This window comes from Musca autumnalis, unplaced genomic scaffold (genome assembly GCF_047663935.1).
Source record: "Musca autumnalis isolate F117 unplaced genomic scaffold, ASM4766393v1 scaffold_3, whole genome shotgun sequence".
NCBI lineage: Eukaryota > Metazoa > Arthropoda > Insecta > Diptera > Muscidae > Musca > Musca autumnalis.
Window position 1 is genome coordinate 200655777 of NW_027411866.1, and position 22769 is coordinate 200678545.

The 22769-nt window shown below is 28.4% G+C and overlaps 1 protein-coding gene across 9 annotated transcripts in view; it reads left to right on the forward strand.

Moving 5' to 3' along the window:
- LOC141398713 (neurobeachin-like) overlaps positions 1 to 22769 on the forward strand; it is a 906809-nt gene that overhangs the window by 181179 nt on the left and 702861 nt on the right. The window contains exon 3 of one of the 9 annotated variants that reach the window (XM_073976292.1): positions 11543 to 13647. The exons of the other annotated variants lie outside the window; for them this stretch is intronic. Within the exon in view, the coding sequence (XP_073832393.1) occupies positions 11543 to 11653 (111 nt within the window). The 3' untranslated portion in view covers positions 11654 to 13647. Of the gene's footprint in view, positions 1 to 11542; positions 13648 to 22769 lie in introns of those variants that run through there. 9 annotated transcript variants of the gene reach the window in all.

Sequence of the window (22769 nt, forward strand, 5' to 3'; positions counted from 1 at the left end):
TTTTAATACAGCTAAAAAATATTTTTTTTTTAAAAAATCCACGTTTTAATAGACAGCTAAAAAATATTTTTTTTTTAAAAAATCCACGTTTTAATAGACAGCTCAAAAAATATTTGTTAAAATTCCACGCTTTAAAAGACAGTTTAATTTTTTTTATAAAATCCACGTTTTGTTGGTGTCCTCAAAAACTATTCTTCAAAAAAACACGTTTTTTTGGGGACCTCAAAAACATTCTTCAAAAAAATCCACGTTTTGTTGGTGAGCTCGAAAAATATTTTTTAAAAAATCCACGTTTTGTTGGTGAGCTCGAAAAATATTTTTTAAAAAATCCACGTTTTGTTGGTGAGCTCGAAAAATATTTTTTAAAAAATCCACGTTTTGTTGGTGAGCTCGAAAAATATTTTTTAAAAAATCCACGTTTTGTTGGTGAGCTCGAAAAATATTTTTTAAAAAATTCAAGTTTTGTTGGTGAGCTCGAAAAATATTTTTTAAAAAATCCACGTTTTGTTGGTGAGCTCGAAAAATATTTTTTAAAAAATCCACGTTTCAAAAAATATGTTTTAAAAAATCCACGTTTCAAAAAAATCCACGTTTCAAAAAATATGTTTTAAAAAATCCACGTTTCAAAAAATATGTTTTAAAAAATCCACGTTTCAAAAAATATGTTTTAAAAAATCCACGTTTCAAAAAATATGTTTTAAAAAATCCACGTTTCAAAAAATATGTTTTAAAAAATCCACGTTTCAAAAAATCCACGTTTCAAAAAATATGTTTTAAAAAATCCACGTTTCAAAAAATATGTTTTAAAAAATCCACGTTTCAAAAAATATGTTTTAAAAAATCCACGTTTCAAAAAATATGTTTTAAAAAATCCACGTTTCAAAAAATATGTTTTAAAAAATCCACGTTTCAAAAAATATGTTTTAAAAAATCCACGTTTCAAAAAATATGTTTTAAAAAATCCACGTTTCAAAAAATATGTTTTAAAAAATCCACGTTTCAAAAAATATGTTTTAAAAAATCCACGTTTCAAAAAATATGTTTTAAAAAATCCACGTTTCAAAAAATATGTTTTAAAAAATCCACGTTTCAAAAAATATGTTTTAAAAAATCCACGTTTCAAAAAATATGTTTTAAAAAATCCACGTTTCAAAAAATATGTTTTAAAAAATCCACGTTTTGTTGGTCAACACAAAAACGTTTTGTTGGTCAACACAAAAAAATATTTTTTAAAAAATCCACGTTTTGTTGGTCAACTCAAAAAAATATTTTTTAAAAAATCCACGTTTTGCTGGTCACCTCAAAAAATATTTTTTAAAAAATCCACGTTTTGCTGGTCACCTCAAAAAATATGTTTTAAAAAATCCACGTTTTGCTGGTCACCTCAAAAAATATGTTTTAAAAAATCCACGTTTTGCTGGTCACCTCAAAAAATATTTTTTAAAAAATCCACCTTTTGCTGGTCACCTCAAAAAATATTTTTTAAAAAATCCACGTTTTGCTGGTCACCTCAAAAAATATTTTTTAAAAAAATCCACGTTTTTTCGGTCAACTCAAAAAATATTTTTTAAAAAATCCACGTTTTGTTGATCACATAAAAAATATTTTTTAAAAATCCGCGTTTTGTTGGTCATTTCAGATTTTTTTTTTAATACAAGTTTGGCTGGTCACCTCAAAAATATTTTTTTAAAAATCCACGTATTCTTGGCCACCTTAAAAATATATATAATTTTTTTTTAATCGACGTATTCTTGTTCAAAAAATATTTTTTAAAAAATCCACGTTGTTTAAAATCCTCGTTTTGTTGGTCACCTTTAAAAAATATTTTTTTCTAAACATAATCCTCGTTTGTGGATATTTTTTACCAACTTCGTTCCAACCATATGTCACTGTAAAATTATTTGCTCCCTGTGAGAGTCTAAAGCGAATTTGGTTATCAGCCCAATTCACTTTTGGCAATGGTTGCTTCCACTTTCACATTGGTCCCTTTCTCCGAAAATATATGGCTAAATATATAGGAAATGTTATTGCAAACCCAGGCATCCTTTCATTCCCCTCATCTCTGCTGTATATCACAAAATGTAGCTGCAGCTGGAAATGCATATTGGTTTGAAGTTCTGTAATTTGTATGAATTATTCATGATATTATGGCGTATGATAAATGTAACGAATGGCGAACGAGCAAAAAAAGCTTCATGCCAACCTCCTTCACCACCTTCACTCTCCATACATTAATCAGTAATGGAAAAATATATTCATTTCCACTTCCTTCACTTGAAATTTTGTAAAATTTCTCTTTTTTCGAGCGAAAGAGGTGAAAGCATTAATATTGCCAAAAGCTAAAAATACAGGCTGCTGCAATACGATTCCTTCGAGCATTACCTACCATCGCATGGCCAATTCCACTAACACTAACCAACTACTCGACACAGTCACAGCAGCCCTGAGCATTGCCACGAACATCGTCGTCGTCGCCGTTGTCATGGCAATCTCCATGACCATATTCATTGTCAGCCACTGGCCCTGCTATCCAAGCAACCATCCATGCAGCCACTGCACTTCAATTCACTCACTTCGCCGAGTAATAAAAAGAGGACAATTGCATTTGTATGTTTCTGGTCGGATTTTATTTTTCCACCAACCAAAAAGAATTCTTTCAGAATTTACGTTCGATTTTTCTTCTTTACTTTCTAGCAAATGCATGGATCCTGCTGTTGCTGCCCGGTTGGCTGACTGGGGTAGAAGTAGTGTCGTATTTTAAGTGGATCCCCATGCATCCATTATCTTTATATGAACATGGCAAATGTTTATTTTATTTGGAAATATCTTTCTTATTTTTTTCGGTTGTTGTAGAGGAAAAAAGTAATATTCGAAATCATTTCTTTTGGACACTTCACCAGTAGATTTTTATTTCGCAAAATCATTAGCACACCGTAAGAAAGATACATTAAAGCTTTTTCTTTTTCATTTGAAGGGATTGTCATATGTGGTGGGATAAGTGAAAAGCAACCAACAATAAAGGTTGATGGATAATATAATGAACACTTGTAAGAATTAATTGATTGGAAATTCAATATTTTTATTAAAAATGCTTGAAGGGAAGTTTCGTTTTGTTTATATAAAGGGTTACTGGAGACAAAATTTGAGTGCTTACAGAATATTTGTTTGAGGTCATCAACAAAACGTGGATTTTTTAAATCAAATTTTTTGAGGTTACCAACAAAACGTGGATTTCTTAAAGAAGATATTTTGAGGTTACCAACAACCAACCGTGAATTTTTTAAATAATATTTTTTGAGGTTACCAAGAAAAAGTGGATTTCTTAAAGAAAATTTTTTGAGGTCACTAACAACCAACCGTGGATTTTTTAAAGAACTTTTTTTGAGTTTACCGGCAATACGTGGATTTTTTAAAGAATATTTTTTGAGGTCACCAATAAAACGTGGATTTTTTAAAGAATATTTTTTGAGATCACTTACAAAACTTGGATTTTTAAAGAATATTTTTGAGGTCACTAACAAAACGTGGAGTTTTAAAGAATATTTTTGAGGTCACTAACAAAACGTGGAGTTTTAAAGAATATTTTTGAGGTCACTAACAAAACGTGGAGTTTTAAAGAATATTTTTGAGGTCACTAACAAAACGTGGAGTTTTAAAGAATATTTTTGAGGTCACTAACAAAACGTGGAGTTTTAAAGAATATTTTTGAGGTCACTAACAAAACGTGGAGTTTTAAAGAATATTTTTGAGGTCACTAACAAAACGTGGAGTTTTAAAGAATATTTTTGAGGTCACTAACAAAACGTGGAGTTTTAAAGAATATTTTTGAGGTCACTAACAAAACGTGGAGTTTTAAAGAATATTTTTGAGGTCACTAACAAAACGTGGAGTTTTAAAGAATATTTTTGAGGTCACTAACAAAACGTGGAGTTTTAAAGAATATTTTTGAGGTCACTAACAAAACGTGGAGTTTTAAAGAATATTTTTGAGGTCACTAACAAAACGTGGAGTTTTAAAGAATATTTTTGAGGTCACTAACAAAACGTGGAGTTTTAAAGAATATTTTTGAGGTCACTAACAAAACGTGGAGTTTTAAAGAATATTTTTGAGGTCACTAACAAAACGTGGAGTTTTAAAGAATATTTTTGAGGTCACTAACAAAACGTGGAGTTTTAAAGAATATTTTTGAGGTCACTAACAAAACGTGGAGTTTTAAAGAATATTTTTGAGGTCACTAACAAAACGTGGAGTTTTAAAGAATATTTTTTGAAGTCACCAACAAAACGTGGATTTTTTAACGAATATTTTTTGAGGTCACCAACAAAACGTGGATTTTTTAACGAATATTTTTTGAGGTCACCAACAAAACGTGGATTTTTTAAAGAATATTTTTTGAGGTCACCAACAAAACGTGGATTTTTTAAAGAATATTTTTGAGGTCACCAATAAAACGTGGATTTTTTAAAGAATATTTTTTGAGATCACCAATAAAACGTGGATTTTTTAAAGAATATTTTTTGAGGTCACTTACAAAACTTGGATTTTTAAAGAATATTTTTGAGGTCACTAACAAAACGTGGAGTTTTAAAGAATATTTTTGAGGTCACTAACAAAACGTGGAGTTTTAAAGAATATTTTTGAGGTCACTAACAAAACGTGGAGTTTTAAAGAATATTTTTTGAAGTCACCAACAAAACGTGGATTTTTTAAAGAATATTTTTTGAGGTCATCAACAAAACTTGGATTTTTTAAGGAATATGTTTTGAGGTCACTAACAAAACGTGGATTTTTTAAGGAATATGTTTTGAGGTCACCAACAAAACTTGGGTTTTTTAAGGAATATGTTTTGAGGTCACCAACAAAACTTGGATTTTTTAAAGAATATTTTTTGAGGTCACCAATAAAACGTGGATTTTTTAAAGAATATTTTTTGAGGTCACCAATAAAACGTGGATTTTTTAAAGACTATTTTTTGAGGTCACCAATAAAACGTGGATTTTTTAAAGAATATTTTTTGAGGTCACCAACAAAACGTGGATTTTTTAAAGACTATTTTTTGAGGTCACCAACAAAATGTGGATTTTTTAAAGGATATGTTTTGAGGTCACCAACAAAACGTGGATTTTTTAAAGACTATTTTTTGAGATTACCAACAAAACGTGGATTTTTTAAAGACTATTTTTTGAGGTCACCAACAAAACGTGGATTTTTTAAAGAATATTTTTTGAGGTCACCAATAAAACGTGGATTTTTTAAAGAATATTTTTTGAGGTCACCAACAAAACGTGGATTTTTTAAAGAATATTTTTTGAGGTCACCAACAAAACGTGGATTTTTTAAAGAATATTTTTTGAGGTCACCAACAAAACGTGGATTTTTTAAAGAATATTTTTTGAGGTCACCAACAAAACGTGGATTTTTTAAAGAATATTTTTTGAGGTAACCAACAAAACGTGGATTTTTTAAAGACTAGTTTTTGAGATTACCAACAAAACGTGGATTTTTTAAAGACTATTTTTTGAGGTCACCAACAAAATGTGGATTTTTGAAAGGATATGTTTGGAGATCACCAACAAAACGTGGATTTTTTAAAGAATATTTTTTGAGGTCACCAACAAAATGTGGATTTTTGAAAGAATATTTTTTGAGATTACCAACAAAACGTGGATTTTTTAAAGAATATTTTTTGAGGTCACCAACAAAATGTGGATTTTTGAAAGAATATTTTTTGAGATTACCAACAAAACGTGGATTTTTTAAAGAATATTTTTTGAGGTCACCAACAAAACGTGGATTTAAAAAAAAATATATTTTGAGGTCTCCATCAAAACGTGGATTTTTTAAAGAATATTTTTTGAGGTCACTAACAAAACGTGGATTTTTAAAGAATGTTTTTTGAGGTCACTAACAAAACGTGGATTTTTAAAGAATATTTTTTGAGGTCACTAACAAAACGTGCATTTTTAAAGAATGTTTTTTGAGGTCACCAATAAAACGTGGATTTTTTAAAGAATATTTTTTGAGGTCACCAACAAAAACGTGGATTTTTTGAAGAATATTTTTGAGGTCACCAACAAAACGTGGATTTTTTTAAAGACTATTGTTTGGGATTACCAACAAGACGTGGATTTTTAAAGACTATTTTTTGAGGTCACCAACAAAATGTGGATTTTTTAAAGGATATGTTTTGAGGTCACCAACAAAACGTGGATTTTTTAAAGACTATTTTTTGAGATTACCAACAAAACGTGGATTTTTTAAAGACTATTTTTTGAGATTACCAACAAAACGTGGATTTTTTAAAGACTATTTTTTGAGGTCACCAACAAAATGTGGATTTTTGAAAGAATATTTTTTGAGGTCACTAACAAAATGTGGATTTTGTAAAGAATATGTTTTGAGGTAACCAACAAAATGTGTTTTTTTACAGAATATTTTTTTTTTGAGTTCACCAAAAAAAACGTGGATTTAAAAAAATATTTTTTGAGGTCACCAACAAAACGTGTATTTTTTAAAGAATATTTATTGAGGTCACAAACAAAACGTGGATTTAAAAAAAAAATTTGAGGTCACCAACAAAACGTGGATTTAATGAGGCTATGAGGTTACAAACAAAACGTGTATTAAACAAATAAAAAAGTGGATTTTACGATTACTTTAAAAACTACTACCGTGGATTTTTTATCATCTTCCATCCTCTTCTTTAAATTCTTTCAGTGTTAATATATAAAAACCGAAATATTATCTGCTCTGAAATTGATAACAGTAAATGGTGTAAACGTTAATAGTCGTTGGCAAATTTGTTGTTTCTTTTCTACTTTTTTGGCTTTATTGTCCTGATAGGAATTTTTTAAGCTCAATTGCAATTGCACTTTTGCAACTATTTTCCAGCTAGCTTACTGGTTCATAGCATCTATGTGAGTGCCTGCTGAATGTCTGCATGTTAATGCCGTTTGCTGGTGGTGCAATGCCGGCAACACTACATTTAAATCCCTCCCAAGGGAAGAATGCGGTTCAACTGCACACCATGATTGGCATTGCAGCCACCCTTCTCCCATTTAGCAACATCATCTTCAACACGATAGACAGACATGTTTGTCACCGTTTGAAACACTGTTATGCTGTTGTTGTTGATAAGGCCTGTTCCTCCGCAAAAAACAAAAAAAAAAAAAATGGCATCGGATTTGTTGTTCCCCAAGCTACATTTGATGGGTCTTATCTAGTCATTCACTCCTGCACTGATGTTTTGGCATTTTTATCATCAGATCTTTTCGTTTATGTTGAAAATTATATTTAAATATTTAATTGCTGACATATTGTATACATGTGTGTTAGTGAGTGTATGTGTACAAATGTGTGCGTATGACAGTCAGTTGTCTATTTGTGTTATTTACATGTTAATTTATTTTACTGTGATTTTTTGTTGTCGTTAAATTTATTTTAGATATGCATTGGTGTTATGTTTTTTGGTTGATTAAAGTTTTCATTTGGTCGTTAGAATGCAATACCAACAAGATTTAAATATACTTTAAAGTTAGGATGAAAAATTATGGACCAAAAATAAGATATGTATATATTTTTAAAAAAATCCACGTTTTGTTGGTGTCTGAAAAAAATATTGTTTAAAAAATCCATGTTTTGTTGGTGTCTGAAAAAAATATTGTTTAAAAAATCCACGTTTTGTTGGTGTCTGAAAAAAATATTGTTTAAAAAATCCATGTTTTGTTGGTGTCTGAAAAAAATATTGTTTAAAAAATCCACGTTTTGTTGGTGTCTGAAAAAAATATTGTTTAAAAAATCCATGTTTTGTTGGTGTCTGAAAAAAATATTGTTTAAAAAATCCACGTTTTGTTGGTGTCTGAAAAAAATATTGTTTAAAAAATCCACGTTTTTTTGGTGTCTGAAAAATATTCTTTAAGAAATCCACGTTTTGTTGGTGTCTGGAAAAATATGCTTTAAAAAATCCACGTTTTGTTGGTGTCTGAAAAAAATATTCTTTAAAAAATCCACGTTTTGTTGGTGTCTGGAAAAAATATTCTTTAAAAAATCCACGTTTTGTTGGTGTCTGGAAAAAACATTCTTTAAAAAATCCACGTTTTGTTGGTGTCTGGAAAAAAAATTCTTTAAAAAATCCACGTTTTGTTGGTGTCTGGAAAAAAATTCTTTAAAAAATCCATGTTTTGTTGGTGTCTGGAAAAAAAAATTCTTTAAAAAATCCACGTTTTGTTGGTGTCTGGAAAAAAATTCTTTAAAAAATCCATGTTTTGCTGGTCAGCTGAAAAAATAATCGTTTTGTTGTTCACTTTGAAAAATATTCATTAAAAAATCCACGTTTTGTTGTTCACTTTGAAAAATATTCTTTAAAAATCCACGTTTTGTTGTTCACTTTGAAAAATATTCATTAAAAAATCCACGTTTTGTTGTTCACTTTGAAAAATATTCATTAAAAAATCCACGTTTTGTTGTTCACTTTGAAAAATATTCTTTAAAAAATCCATGTTTTGTTGTTCACTTTGAAAAATATTCTTTAAAAAATCCACGTTTTGTTGTTCACTTTGAAAAATATTCTTTAAAAAAACCACGTTTTGTTGTTCACCTGAAAAAGAATATTCTTTATTAAAACAACGTTTTATTGGTCACAGAAAAAATCTTCGTTAAAAAATCCACGTATTGTTGGTCACCTGAAAAATATTCTTTACAAAATCCACGTTTTGTTGGTCACCTGAAAAATATTCTTTACAAAATCCACGTTTTGTTGGTGTCTGAAAAAAAAAATATTATTTAAAAAAAAATCCACGTTTTGTTGGTGTCTGGAAAAAAACATTATTTAAAAAAAATCCACGTTTTGTTGGTGTCTGGAAAAATTATTCTTTAAAAAATCCACGTTTTGTTGGCGTCTGGAAAAATTATTCTTTAAAAAATCCACGTTTTGTTGGCGTCTGGAAAAATTATTCTTTAAAAAATCCACGTTTTGTTGGTGTCTGGAAAAAATATTCTTTAAAAAATCCACGTTTTGTTGGTGTCTGGAAAAAATATTCTTTAAAAAATCCACGTTTTGTTGGTGTCTGGAAAAAATATTCTTTAAAAAATCCACGTTTTGTTAGTGTCTGGAAAAAATATTCTTTAAAAAATCCACGTTTTGTTGGTGTCTGGAAAAATTATTCTTTAAAAAATCCACGTTTTGTTGGTGTCTGGAAAAATTATTCTTTAAAAAATCCACGTTTTGTTGGTGTCTGGAAAAATTATTCTTTAAAAAATCCACGTTTTGTTGGTGTCTGGAAAAATTATTCTTTAAAAAATCCACGTTTTGTTGGTGTCTGGAAAAATTATTCTTTAAAAAATCCACGTTTTGTTGGTGTCTGGAAAAATTATTCTTTAAAAAATCCACGTTTTGTTGGTGTCTGGAAAAATTATTCTTTAAAAAATCCACGTTTTGTTGGTGTCTGGAAAAAATATTCTTTAAAAAATCCACGTTTTGTTGGTGTCTGGAAAAAATATTCTTTAAAACATCCACGTTTTGTTGGTGTCTGGAAAAATTATTCTTTAAAACATCCACGTTTTGTTGGTGTCTGGAAAAATTATTCTTTAAAAATCCACGTATTGTTGGTGTCTGGAAAAATTATTCTTTAAAAATCCACGTTTTGTTGGTGTCTGGAAAAATTATTCTTTGAAAATCCACGTTTTGTTGGTGTCTGGAAAAATTATTCTTTAAAAAATCCACGTTTTGTTGGTGTCTGGAAAAATTATTCTTTAAAAAATCCACGTTTTGTTGGTGTCTGGAAAAATTATTCTTTAAAAAATCCACGTTTTGTTGGTGTCTGGAAAAATTATTCTTTAAAACATCCACGTTTTGTTGGTGTCTGGAAAAATTATTCTTTAAAAATCCACGTATTGTTGGTGTCTGGAAAAATTATTCTTTAAAAAATCCACGTTTTGTTGGTGTCTGGAAAAATTATTCTTTAAAACATCCACGTTTTGTTGGTGTCTGGAAAAATTATTCTTTAAAAAATCTACGTTTTGTTGGTGTCTGGAAAAAATATTCTTTAAAAAATCCACGTTTTGTTGGTGTCTGGAAAAATTATTCTTTAAAAAATCCACGTTTTGTTGGTGTCTGGAAAAATTATTCTTTAAAAAATCCACGTTTTGTTGGTGTCTGGAAAAATTATTCTTTAAAAAATCCACGTTTTGTTGGTGTCTGGAAAAATTATTCTTTAAAAAATCCACGTTTTGTTGGTGTCTGGAAAAATTATTCTTTAAAAAATCCACGTTTTGTTGGTGTCTGGAAAAATTATTCTTTAAAACATCCACGTTTTGTTGGTGTCTGGAAAAATTATTCTTTAAAAATCCACGTATTGTTGGTGTCTGGAAAAATTATTCTTTAAAAATCCACGTTTTGTTGGTGTCTGGAAAAATTATTCTTTGAAAATCAACGTTTTGTTGGTGTCTGGAAAAATTATTCTTTAAAAAATCCACGTTTTGTTGGTGTCTGGAAAAATTATTCTTTAAAAAATCCACGTTTTGTTGGTGTTTGGAAAAATTATTCTTTAAAAAATCCACGTTTTGTTGGTGTCTGGAAAAATATTCTTTAAAAAATCCACGTTTTGTTGGTGTCTGGAAAAAATATTCTTTAAAAAATCCACGTTTTCTTGGTGTCTGGAAAAATTATTCTTTAAAAAATCCACGTTTTGTTGGTGTCTGGAAAAATTATTCTTTAAAAAATCCACGTTTTGTTGGCATATTAAAAAAATAATCTTTATAAAATCCAAGTTTTGTTGGTGTTTGGAAAAATATTCTTTAAAAAATGCACGTTTTGTTGGTGTCTAAAAAAATATTCTTTAAAAAAACTCCACGTTTTGTTGGTGTCCGAAAAGAATATGCTTTAAAAATATCCACGTTTTTTTGGTGTCTGAAAATTTTTCTTTAAAAAATCCAAGTTTTTTTGGTGTCTGAAGAATATTTTTTAAAAAATCCACGTTTTGTTGGAGTCTGAAAAAATATTCTTTAAAAATCCATGTTTTGTTGGTTACTTTAAAAAAATATTGTTTAAAAAATCCATGTATATTTGGTCACTTTGATACATATAGTTTAAAAAATTTACGTTTTGTTGGCCAATTTGAAAAATATTGTTTAAAAATCCAAAATTTGCCCAGGACTTTTCAGCCCCATTCAACACATAGGTGTAATTATTCAATTTTTTTTATATATTATGTATGTATTTATTGTGATTTTATTATGCATAGTTTTTATGTGTTTTTGCTTGCAATTCTAGTTAAAAATCACGCCATCAATTGTTATGCTTTTGAAATATTTTGATTGTTATTTTGTGATTATGTTGATGACATCAATATTTTATTTAATGACCATGATTTGTAAAGTTTTATTATTATTGGTGGATTATGAAATTTGTCGATATTTTTATCGTTTGTGTTGAATTGAAACATGTGTATTTTCCTATTATATTCGCTATAAATTAATTAATTTATTGTTATCGGCATCATAACTAATTTAATTTTCATTTGTCTGTGTTTGTTTCTCTTTTCAGGTAAGTGTCAAAACAAATCAATGTCCAATAATGACGCTGTGTACCGCTGATGATGACCTCCAACCACAATTCAACTACTGTAATAATAATTCCAGACAAATGCTTAATTGAATTATTACAATTCAATTCGGTTAAGTAAAATGAATTAAATAATTAACAAGTGCCAACTATAGAGCCGTATTAATATAATTTTTTATTAGAGTTGACGGTAAGATATGGAATGACATTTTACATGTAAATATTGGAAAATAATGGAAAATGTATCTCTACCATGAAAAGATACTATTCCTTTCACTATTTTTTGAGAGGAAAATATGAATTATAAAGATATGGTAAAAATATACCATATAATATGGTGGCACATTCACCAAAGCCGTGTGGTTGTTTTTATACCGATTGTGGCAGTCGAGCACACAAACTGTGGATGAGCATTTACTAAATATTTTTTGATTGATTATTACAACAAAAAGATTATTCATTCTATTGTTGCTTCAATCATATTATGTCATATCCATTAACATGGTTTGGCCGGATCGAAATATACTATGGTTCTCATTATCATACAGAGAAAAATATTTTTCTTCTGCGTTTGCTTGTCGAAATAATTTTATCTGTTATTTAATTTCATCGAATTCGCATTAAAATCCAATAAAAAAAGTATTTTTCGATTCAACAACTAAATAAAAGTTTTCTAAAAAATAAATCAAATAATCGCTATAACTTTTCTTAGTGGAGGTTTAGGTAATAAAACACAAAGTTTTCAGTGAGCTGTTCAACAAAGAAATACCATGGTCACAATAACAATTGATATTTTATGGTCATCTTATGAACAATGTGAAATTCCTTAAATATTTTTTTTCTATACAGTAGCCGAAGGAACAGCAACTATTCAATAATGAAATAAAAAAACCTAAGAAAAAATTCAAAGTTTCCTTTCTTCCAAAATTGGCTTTAAACCATGTTATATGCTTGCTATTGGGTTAAAATATTTATGGCTTTTGTAAAAGATATATGCTGCGAAAAAAGTCTTGAAAAAGATAACCAAGATATTCAACAATGTCAAACGTCTGTATGTTATCCCCATTTCACCTTTTCCCATTCACAATAGCCATGTGAATTGACCGACAACCGTTCAACCATCTTCTCTTTTCGCAAAGTTTTCAAACAACTATAGTTGGAGATATTTTTTAAGGAAGTTGTTTTTTTTCTTTTCCTTTTTTCTGTTCTGCTTTGTATTAAAGTTTCCATTCCTTGATTATTATTTCTTGGCATTTCTTTTAGAAATAGAAAAAATAACTCGGATTGAAACTACAATAATATTGGAAAACTTTAACGTAATGCGTGGGATTGGTGGGTGTGAGGGGAGACAGAGGCTCAAACTAGTTGAGGAGGAAAAAAATTGCGTTGCCTAATTTAGATTTTTGTTTCAAAAATGGACGGATAATTTTAGGATTATAAACCTAATAGGCACCTTAAAAATATTCTTTAATAAATCCACCTTTTAATAGACGCCTGAATAAATATTTTTTAAAAATTCCATGTTTCAAAAGGGACCTGAAAAAAATATCCCTAAAAAAATTCATTTATTAAAAGTACCACCTTTTAATAGGCACCTGAAAAAATATTGTTTTAATAGACACCTCTAAAAATATTCTTTAAAAAATCCACGTTTTAATAGACACCTCTAAAAATATTCTTTAAAAAATCCACGTTTTAATAGACACCTCTAAAAATATTCTTTAAAAAATCCATGTTTTAGTAGACACCTCTGAAAATATTCTTTAAAAAATCCACGTTTTAGTAGACACCTCTAAAAATATTCTTCAAAAAATCCACGTTTTAATAGACACCTCTAAAAATATTCTTCAAAAATCCACGTTTTAATAGACACCTCTAAAAATATTCTTCAAAAATCCACGTTTTAATAGACACCTCTAAAAATATTCTTCAAAAATCCACGTTTTAATAGACACCTCTAAAAATATTCTTCAAAAATCCACGTTTTAATAGACACCTCTAAAAATATTCTTCAAAAATCCACGTTTTAATAGACACCTCTAAAAATATTCTTCAAAAATCCACGTTTTAATAGACACCTCTAAAAATATTCTTTAACAAATCCACGTTTTAATAGACACCTCTAAAAATATTCTTCAAAAATCCACGTTTTAATAGACACCTCTAAAAATATTCTTTAACAAATCCACGTTTTAATAGACACCTCTAAAAATATTCTTTAAAAAATCCACGTTTTAATAGACACCTCTAAAAATATTCTTTAAAAAATCCACGTTTTAATAGACACCTCTAAAAATATTCTTTAAAAAATCCAAGTTTTAATAGACACCTCTAAAAATATTCTTTAAAAAATCCACGTTTTAATAGACACCTCTAAAAATATTCTTTAAAAAATCCACGTTTTAATAGACACCTCTAAAAATATTCTTTAAAAAATCCACGTTTTAATAGACACCTCTAAAAATATTCTTTAAAAAATCCACGTTTTAATAAACACCTCTAAAAATATTCTTTAAAAAATCCACGTTTTAATAGACACCTCTAAAAATATTCTTTAAAAAATCCACGTTTTAGTAGACACCTCTAAAAATATTCTTTAAAAAATCCACGTTTTAATAGACACCTCTAAAAATATTCTTTAAAAAATCCACGTTTTAGTAGACACCTCTAAAAATATTCTTTAAAAAATCCACGTTTTAATAGACACCTCTAAAAATATTCTTTAAAAAATCCACGTTTTAATAGACACCTCTAAAAATATTCTTTAAAAAATCCACGTTTTAGTAGACACCTCTAAAAATATTCTTTAAAAAATCCATGTTTTAGTAGACACCTCTGAAAATATTCTTTAAAAAATCCACGTTTTAATAAACACCTCTAAAAATATTCTTTAAAAAATCCACGTTGTAATAGACACCTCTAAAAATATTCTTTAAAAAATCCACGTTTTAATAGACACCTCTAAAAATATTCTTTAAAAAATCCACGTTTTAGTAGACACCTCTAAAAATATTCTTTAAAAAATCCACGTTTTAATAGACACCTCTAAAAATATTCTTTGAAAAATCCACGTTTTAATAGACACCTCTAAAAATATTCTTTAAAAAATCCACGTTTTAGTAGACACCTCTAAAAATATTCTTTAAAAAATCCACGTTTTAATAAACACCTCTAAAAATATTCTTTAAAAAATCCACGTTTTAATAGACACCTCTAAAAATATTCTTTAAAAAATCCACGTTTTAATAGACACCTCTAAAAATATTCTTTAAAAAATCCACGTTTTAGTAGACACCTCTAAAAATATTCTTTAAAAAATCCACGTTTTAATAGACACCTCTAAAAATATTCTTTGAAAAATCCACGTTTTAGTAGACACCTCTAAAAATATTCTTTAAAAAATCCACGTTTTAATAGACACCTCTAAAAATATTCTTTAAAAAATCCACGTTTTAATAGACACCTCTAAAAATATTCTTTAAAAAATCCACGTTTTAGTAGACACCTCTAAAAATATTCTTTAAAAAATCCATGTTTTAGTAGACACCTCTGAAAATATTCTTTAAAAAATCCACGTTTTAATAAACACCTCTAAAAATATTCTTTAAAAAATCCACGTTTTAATAGACACCTCTAAAAATATTCTTTAAAAAATCCACGTTTTAGTAGACACCTCTAAAAATATTCTTTAAAAAATCCACGTTTTAATAGACACCTCTAAAAATATTCTTTGAAAAATCCACGTTTTAATAGACACCTCTAAAAATATTCTTTAAAAAATCCACGTTTTAGTAGACACCTCTAAAAATATTCTTTAAAAAATCCACGTTTTAATAGACACCTCTAAAAATATTCTTTGAAAAATCCACGTTTTAGTAGACACCTCTAAAAATATTCTTTAAAAAATCCACGTTTTAATAGACACCTCTAAAAATATTCTTTAAAAAATCCACGTTTTAATAAACACCTCTAAAAATATTCTTTAAAAAATCCACGTTTTAGTAGACACCTCTAAAAATATTCTTTAAAAAATCCATGTTTTAGTAGACACCTCTGAAAATATTCTTTAAAAAATCCACGTTTTAATAAACACCTCTAAAAATATTCTTTAAAAAATCCATGTTTTAGTAGACACCTCTAAAAATATTCTTTAAAAAATCCACGTTTTAGTAGACACCTCTAAAAATATTCTTTAAAAAATCCATGTTTTAGTAGACACCTCTGCAAATATTCTTTAAAAAATCCACGTTTTAGTAGACACCTCTAAAAATATTCTTTAAAAAATCCATGTTTTAGTAGACACCTCTGAAAATATTCTTTAAAAAATCCACGTTTTAATAAACACCTCTAAAAATATTCTTTAAAAAATCCACGTTTTAATAGACACCTCTAAAAATATTCTTTAAAAAATCCACGTTTTAATAGACACCTCTAAAAATATTCTTTAAAAAATCCACGTTTTAGTAGACACCTCTAAAAATATTCTTTAAAAAATCCACGTTTTAATAGACACCTCTAAAAATATTCTTTGAAAAATCCACGTTTTAATAGACACCTCTAAAAATATTCTTTAAAAAATCCACGTTTTAGTAGACACCTCTAAAAATATTCTTTAAAAAATCCACGTTTTAATAGACACCTCTAAAAATATTCTTTAAAAAATCCACGTTTTAATAGACACCTCTAAAAATATTCTTTGAAAAATCCACGTTTTAATAGACACCTCTAAAAATATTCTTTAAAAAATCCACGTTTTAATAGACACCTCTAAAAATATTCTTTAAAAAATCCACGTTTTAGTAGACACCTCTAAAAATATTCTTTAAAAAATCCATGTTTTAGTAGACACCTCTGAAAATATTCTTTAAAAAATCCACGTTTTAGTAGACACCTCTAAAAATATTCTTTAAAAAATCCACGTTTTAATAGACACCTCTAAAAATATTCTTTAAAAAATCCACGTTTTAATAGACACCTCTAAAAATGTTCTTTAAAAAATCCACGTTTTAATAGACATCTCTAAAAATATTCTTTAAAAAATCCACGTTTTAATAGACACCTCTAAAAATATTCTTTAAAAAATCCACGTTTTAATAGACACCTCTAAAAATATTCTTTAAAAAATCCACGTTTTAATAGACACCTCTAAAAATATTTTTTAAAAAATCCACGTTTTAATAGACACCTCTAAAAATATTCTTTAAAAAATCCACGTTTTAGTAGACACCTCTAAAAATATTCTTTAAAAAATCCACGTTTTAGTAGACACCTCTAAAAATATTCTTTAAAAAATCCACGTTTTAGCAGACACATCTAAAAATATTCTTTAAACAATCCACGTTTTAGTAGACACCTCTAAAAATATTCTTTAAAAAATCCACCTTTTAGTAGACACCTCTAAAAATATTCTTTAAAAAATCTACATTTTAATTGACACCTCTAAAAATATTCTTTAAAAAATCTACGTGTTAATAGACACCTCTAAAAATATTCTTTAAAAAATCCAGGTTTTAATAGACATCTCTAAAAATATTCTTAAAAAAATCTACGTTTTAATTGACACCTCTAAAAATATTCTTTAAAAAATCTACATTTTAATTGACACCTCTAAAAATATTCTTTAAAAAATCTACGTGTTAATAGACACCTCTAAAAATATTCTTTAAAAAACCAGGTTTTAATAGACACCTCTAAAAATATTCTTTAAAATATCCACGTTTTAATAGACACCTCTAAAAATATTCTTCAAAAAATCCAGGTTTTAATAGACACCTCTAAAAATATTCTTTAAAAAACCACGTTTTAATAGACACCACTAAAAATATTCCATAAAAATCCATGTTTAAATAGACACCAGAAAATATTTTTTAACAAATTTTCGTTTTGTTGTTGACCTTAAAAATATTCTTTAAAAAATCCACGTTTTAATAGACATCTGAAAAATATTCTTAAACAAATAAATTACAACTATCACGGCAACTCTGTCCACCTTTATCTTAAAAATAGAACAACAAAAAAACGACCCTAAACTTAAAAAGAAACCTAAGAAGTTGTTGAAAAGTTTAACATTGGCTAACTTTTACATATTGGAGAAGATGAAAAATATCTTAAGAATTCCTATTTAGCAAAAAATCTGACCAAAGACGTTAAAAAGAAGAAAACAAGAACATTTATTATTTTTTCTATTTGACTTCTTGTCTGCTTCCTAGGTATCCCCACCCAGGGTTAGTTAGTATTGGTTTTCAATACGTGCTTTGAAAACTCGAAAGAAAACAGCAAAGGTGGATTTTTTTTGCTATTTGAAAAGAGGAAGAATAGAAAGGAATAAAAAAAAATTCTAAAGTTTAAACTTCAAAGCCAACTGTGACTATTGAACAATACCATAAAATGAAGGGCATGGATTCTACTTTTGCACTAACAAGTGTGCTCAGCAAAATTGCCTGTGAAACTACAAAGTTTGCTAAATTTTACGAAAGCAGTAGGGACGTATATGCTTAGTAAGAGAAATAAGTTTTTCTGAGGTTATCTCTGACTAGAAGGTGTTTTTTTAAAGATTTTTTGTTGGAATTATCCTGTGAACAGTAAAAGTCGATTCTAATGAATTTTTCTGAGTTAACCTAAGATACTCTCTGATCTACAAAATTTATTTATTTATTTTTTCTAACCTCTGACCAATAAAGGGAGAGTTGTAACGAATTTTTGTGAGATTACCTGTGAGTGATTTTTTAAAGAATTTATTTTTGAGGAACATCTAAGCAATAAAATGCCATTCTTCAAGAAATTTTCGTAGATATCAACTGATCAATAAATGGTATTTCTTAAGAATTTTTCGGAATAAAGGACAATTTTCCTTGGAATAGCTAACCTATGACCAATACAAAGTGATTTTTAAGGAATTTTCCTGAGATACCGTCTGAGGAATAAAAGGTGATTTTTAAAGAATTTTTCTGTGCTCATCTCTGATTAATAAAACGTGTTTTTTTTAAGATTTTTTTACCTAATCTCTGAGTAATAAAATGTGATGTTTTAATGAAATTTTCTGGCCTAACCTCTGACCAATAAAAGGTGATTTTTAAAATATTTTTCTAAGTTAACCTCTGACCAATAAATGGCGATTTTTTAAAGACCACAAAAATTTTCTGATTTTTGAAAGACTTATCTGAGCTAACTTCTGAGAAAAAACGTGATTTTTTTAAATTTATTTCTGATTTAACTTCTGACCAATAAAATATGATTTCTATAGAATTTTTTGAGCTAACCTCTGATCAATAAAAGGAAATTTACAAAAACATTTTTCTGAGTTATCTCTTGATCAATAAATGACGGTTTTAAAGAATTTTTCTGAGCTAACCTCTGTCCAATAAAAGGAGCTTTTTAAATTTTTTTCTGAGCTAGCCCTTGACTAATTGATAATATAAGGTAATTTTTTAAGAATTTCTCTGAGCTGACCATCAATAAGTGGAGATACTTGAAAGAACTTTTCTGACCTAACCTCTGACCAATAAAATATGATTTCTATAGATTTCTATAGAATTTTCCAATGAAAGGAAATTTTTAAAGAATTTTTCTGAAATATATTTTGATCAATAAATGACGATTTTTAAAAGATTTTTTTAGAGCTAACTCTAATCTGACCTCTGACAAATAAAATGAAATTTTTTTATATTTTCTAAATTTTTCTCAGCTAACCTTTACCCATAAAATGTAGCTTCGCGAAGAATTTTTCTGAGCTAACCTCTGACCAATAAAATGTATGTTTTAAAAGAATTTTTCTGAGATATCCTCTGATCAATAAGTGGAGTTTTTTGAAAGAATATTTTGACCTATCCTTTGACCAAAAAAGGGACTTTTTAAAGAACTTTTCTCAGATATCTTTTGATCAATAAATGCTGATTTTTTGAAAGAAATTTCTGAGCTAAATTCTGACCAATAAAAGGAAAAATGGACAAAAAATTGTATTTATTTTTTTATGCTTTTAGTAGACAAAAATATTCTTTAAAAAAATCCACGGTTTAGTAGACACCTCTAAAAATATTCTTTAAAAAATCCACGTTGTAATAGGCACCTCTAAAAATATTCTTTAAAAAAATCCACGTTTTAATAAACACCTGAAAAAATATTCTTTAAAAAATCCAGGTTTTAATAGACACCTAAAAATATTCTTTAAAAAAATCCTCGTTTAAATAGACACCTGATTAAAAATATTCTTTAAAAAATATCAAAATGATCAATAAGTGGAGATTTTTGAAAGAATATTTTGACCTATCCTTTGACCAAAAAAGGAAATTTTTAAAGAATTTTTCTCAGATATCTTTTGATCAATAAATGTTGGTTTTTTAAAGAATTTTCTGAGCTAAATTCTTACCAATAAAAGGGGATTTTCAAGATCTGAGCTAAGCACTGACCAACAAAAGGTGAGTTTTAAAAAATTTTCTGAGTTAACCTTTGACTAATAAAAGCTTTTTCTAAGAAATTTTCTGAGCTATCCTCTGACAATAAAACGGAATTATTAAAGTATTTTTCTGAGCTAACTTCTAGCGAATAAAATGTAATTTTTCCAGAAATTTTCTGAGCTAAGCTCGGACCAATAAATATATGATTTTTATTGAATGTTTTGAGCTAACCTCTGACCAATAAAAATGGATTTTTAACAATTTTTTCTGATATATCTTGATCAATAAATTACGATTTTTTTAAAGAAATTTTCTTAGCTTACCTCTAACCAATAAAATGTGTTGTGTGACAAATATAAGGTAATTTTTCTTAGAATTTTTCTAAGAATTTCTCTGAGCTGACCTCTGACTAATAGAATGTAATTTTTCAATATATTTTCTGAGCTTACTAACAACTGACCAATAAAATGTGTTTTTTAATAATTTAATAATTTTTGAGATAACCTTGTCAAAAAAAAAAAAAAAAATTAAATAATTTTTCTGAGATATCCTCAGAAACTGTTCTGACCTAAACTCTGACCAATAAAATATTATTTTTATAGAACTTTATGTGCTAACCTCTGATCAATAAAAGGTGTTCTTTTAGTTTTATTCTGAGCTAACCTTTGACTAATATAAGTTAATTTTCCTAAGAATTTTTCTGAGCTGACCTCTGACTAATAAAACTTAATTTTTTAATATATTTTCTTACTAATCTCTGACCAATAAAAGATTATTTTAATCTAATTTTTCTCAGCTAACTTCTGAGCATTAAAAGGTAGTTTTGTGAAGAGTTTTTCTGAGCTAAAACATACATTTTAAAAGAATTTTTCTGAGATATCCTCTGATCAATAAGTGGAGATTTTTGAAACAATTTGTTTTTCTAAGAATTTTTGTGAGCTGATCTCTGACTAATAAAACGTAATTTTTCAATATATTTTCTTACTAATCTCTGACCAATAAAAGATGATTTTTAATAGAATTTGTGAAGATTTTTTCTGAGCTAACCTCTGACAAAAAAAAACATTCATTTTAAACAAATTTTTCTGAGATATCCTCCGATCATTAAGTGGAGATTTTTGAAACAATTTTTTGACATATCCTCTGACCAGTAATTTTTCTACGAATTTTTCTGAGTTGGCCTCTGACTTATAAAACGTAATTTTTCAATATATTTTTTTACTAACCTCTGACCAATAAAGGATGATTTTTAATCGAATTTTTCTCAGTTAACCTCTGAGCAATAAAAGGTAGTTTTGTGAACAATTTTTCTGAGCTAACCTCTGACCAAAAAAACATTAATTTTAAAAGAACTTTTCTGAGACCTCTGACCAATAAACGATGAATTTTTTGAGCTAACACCTGACCAATAAAAGGTATTTTTTAAGTTTTTTTCTGAGCTAACCTCAGACCAATAAATGTTATTTTTAGAGAGCTTTTTTGAGTTAACGACCGATAAAATGTAAATTTTCAAAGAATTTTTTTCTAAGGTAAGCTCTGATCAGTAAAAGATTATTTTTTAAAAATGTTTTTGTCACTTTCAATATGATGTGATTTTTCTAAGTATTTTCCTGAGCTTATATCTGACCAATAAAATTCAATTTTTCAAGAAATTTTCAGAGATATCTTCTGATCAATAAATACCGATTTTTAAAGATTTTTTCTTTGCTAACCTCTGACCAATATGAGGTGATTTTTATACCCTCAGCATTTATGCTAACGAGGGTATACACACTTTCATACGGGCAAAATGTGCCTCATCGAAATAACAATTTTGGACCCCAAGTATGTTTGGACGAAATGTGTTTTAGACAATTTGGAGTCGATTTAGCAATATCCGTCCGTCTGTCTGTCTTGCAGGCTGATGCGCACGATAACTCTCGAACGGATGAGCCGATTTGGTCCAAAATTTGGCTTTCGTAATATTTTGTCCAAACTTAGTTTAAATTCGAAGATGGGTTATATCGGTCCACTCCTTCCGGTACCTCCCCCACAAAAGTTCGAAAATATTCGGAAAATTTGTGCGTACGATAACTTTTGAAGGGAGTGACCGGTTTGGTCCATAGTTTGCATGTCGTGAAATTTCTACCAGACTTAGATAAGGTTTCAATATGGACTCAATCGGACCACTCCTTCGCGTACCTCCCTGGACCTGCTCTCGAATCGCTTTGTTGCAGCAACTTGTATTCACTCCCCCCCATACGACGGTACAAGTTTCATCACAGGCAAGTCCATACATCCTGAGAAAATGGCCGGAAAGGTGCAAAAAGCCCCTATGACACCTTGTGTAGTGGTTGGAGCGCAAGATAACTCTCGAACGGTTCTGTCGATTCGGTCCAAAATTTGCCCTTCGTAATATTTTGTTCAAACTTAGTATAAGTTCGAAGATAAGCCATATCGGTCCAGTCCCTCAGGTACCTACACCACAAAACTTAAAAAATGTTCGGAACAATTTTGCGCACTATAACTCTTGAAGGGAATGACCGATGTAATCCATACCTTGCACATCCTTATATATCTACCAGATATAGATCAGGTTCGAATATGGACTATGTTTGTCTACTCCTCCTGGTACCTCTCACACAAAATTTCGGATAAGTTCACTTTAAGACCTGCTCTCGAATCACTTTGATTTTTGTTGAATCGATTTGTATTCGCTACCTCCATTACGACAGTAAAAGATTTTTTCAGGGGCAAGTCAATATTTCTTGGGAAAACAGCCCGAAAGGTGTAAAAAACCCCTATGCCACCATATGTGGCGGACGGAGAGCACGATA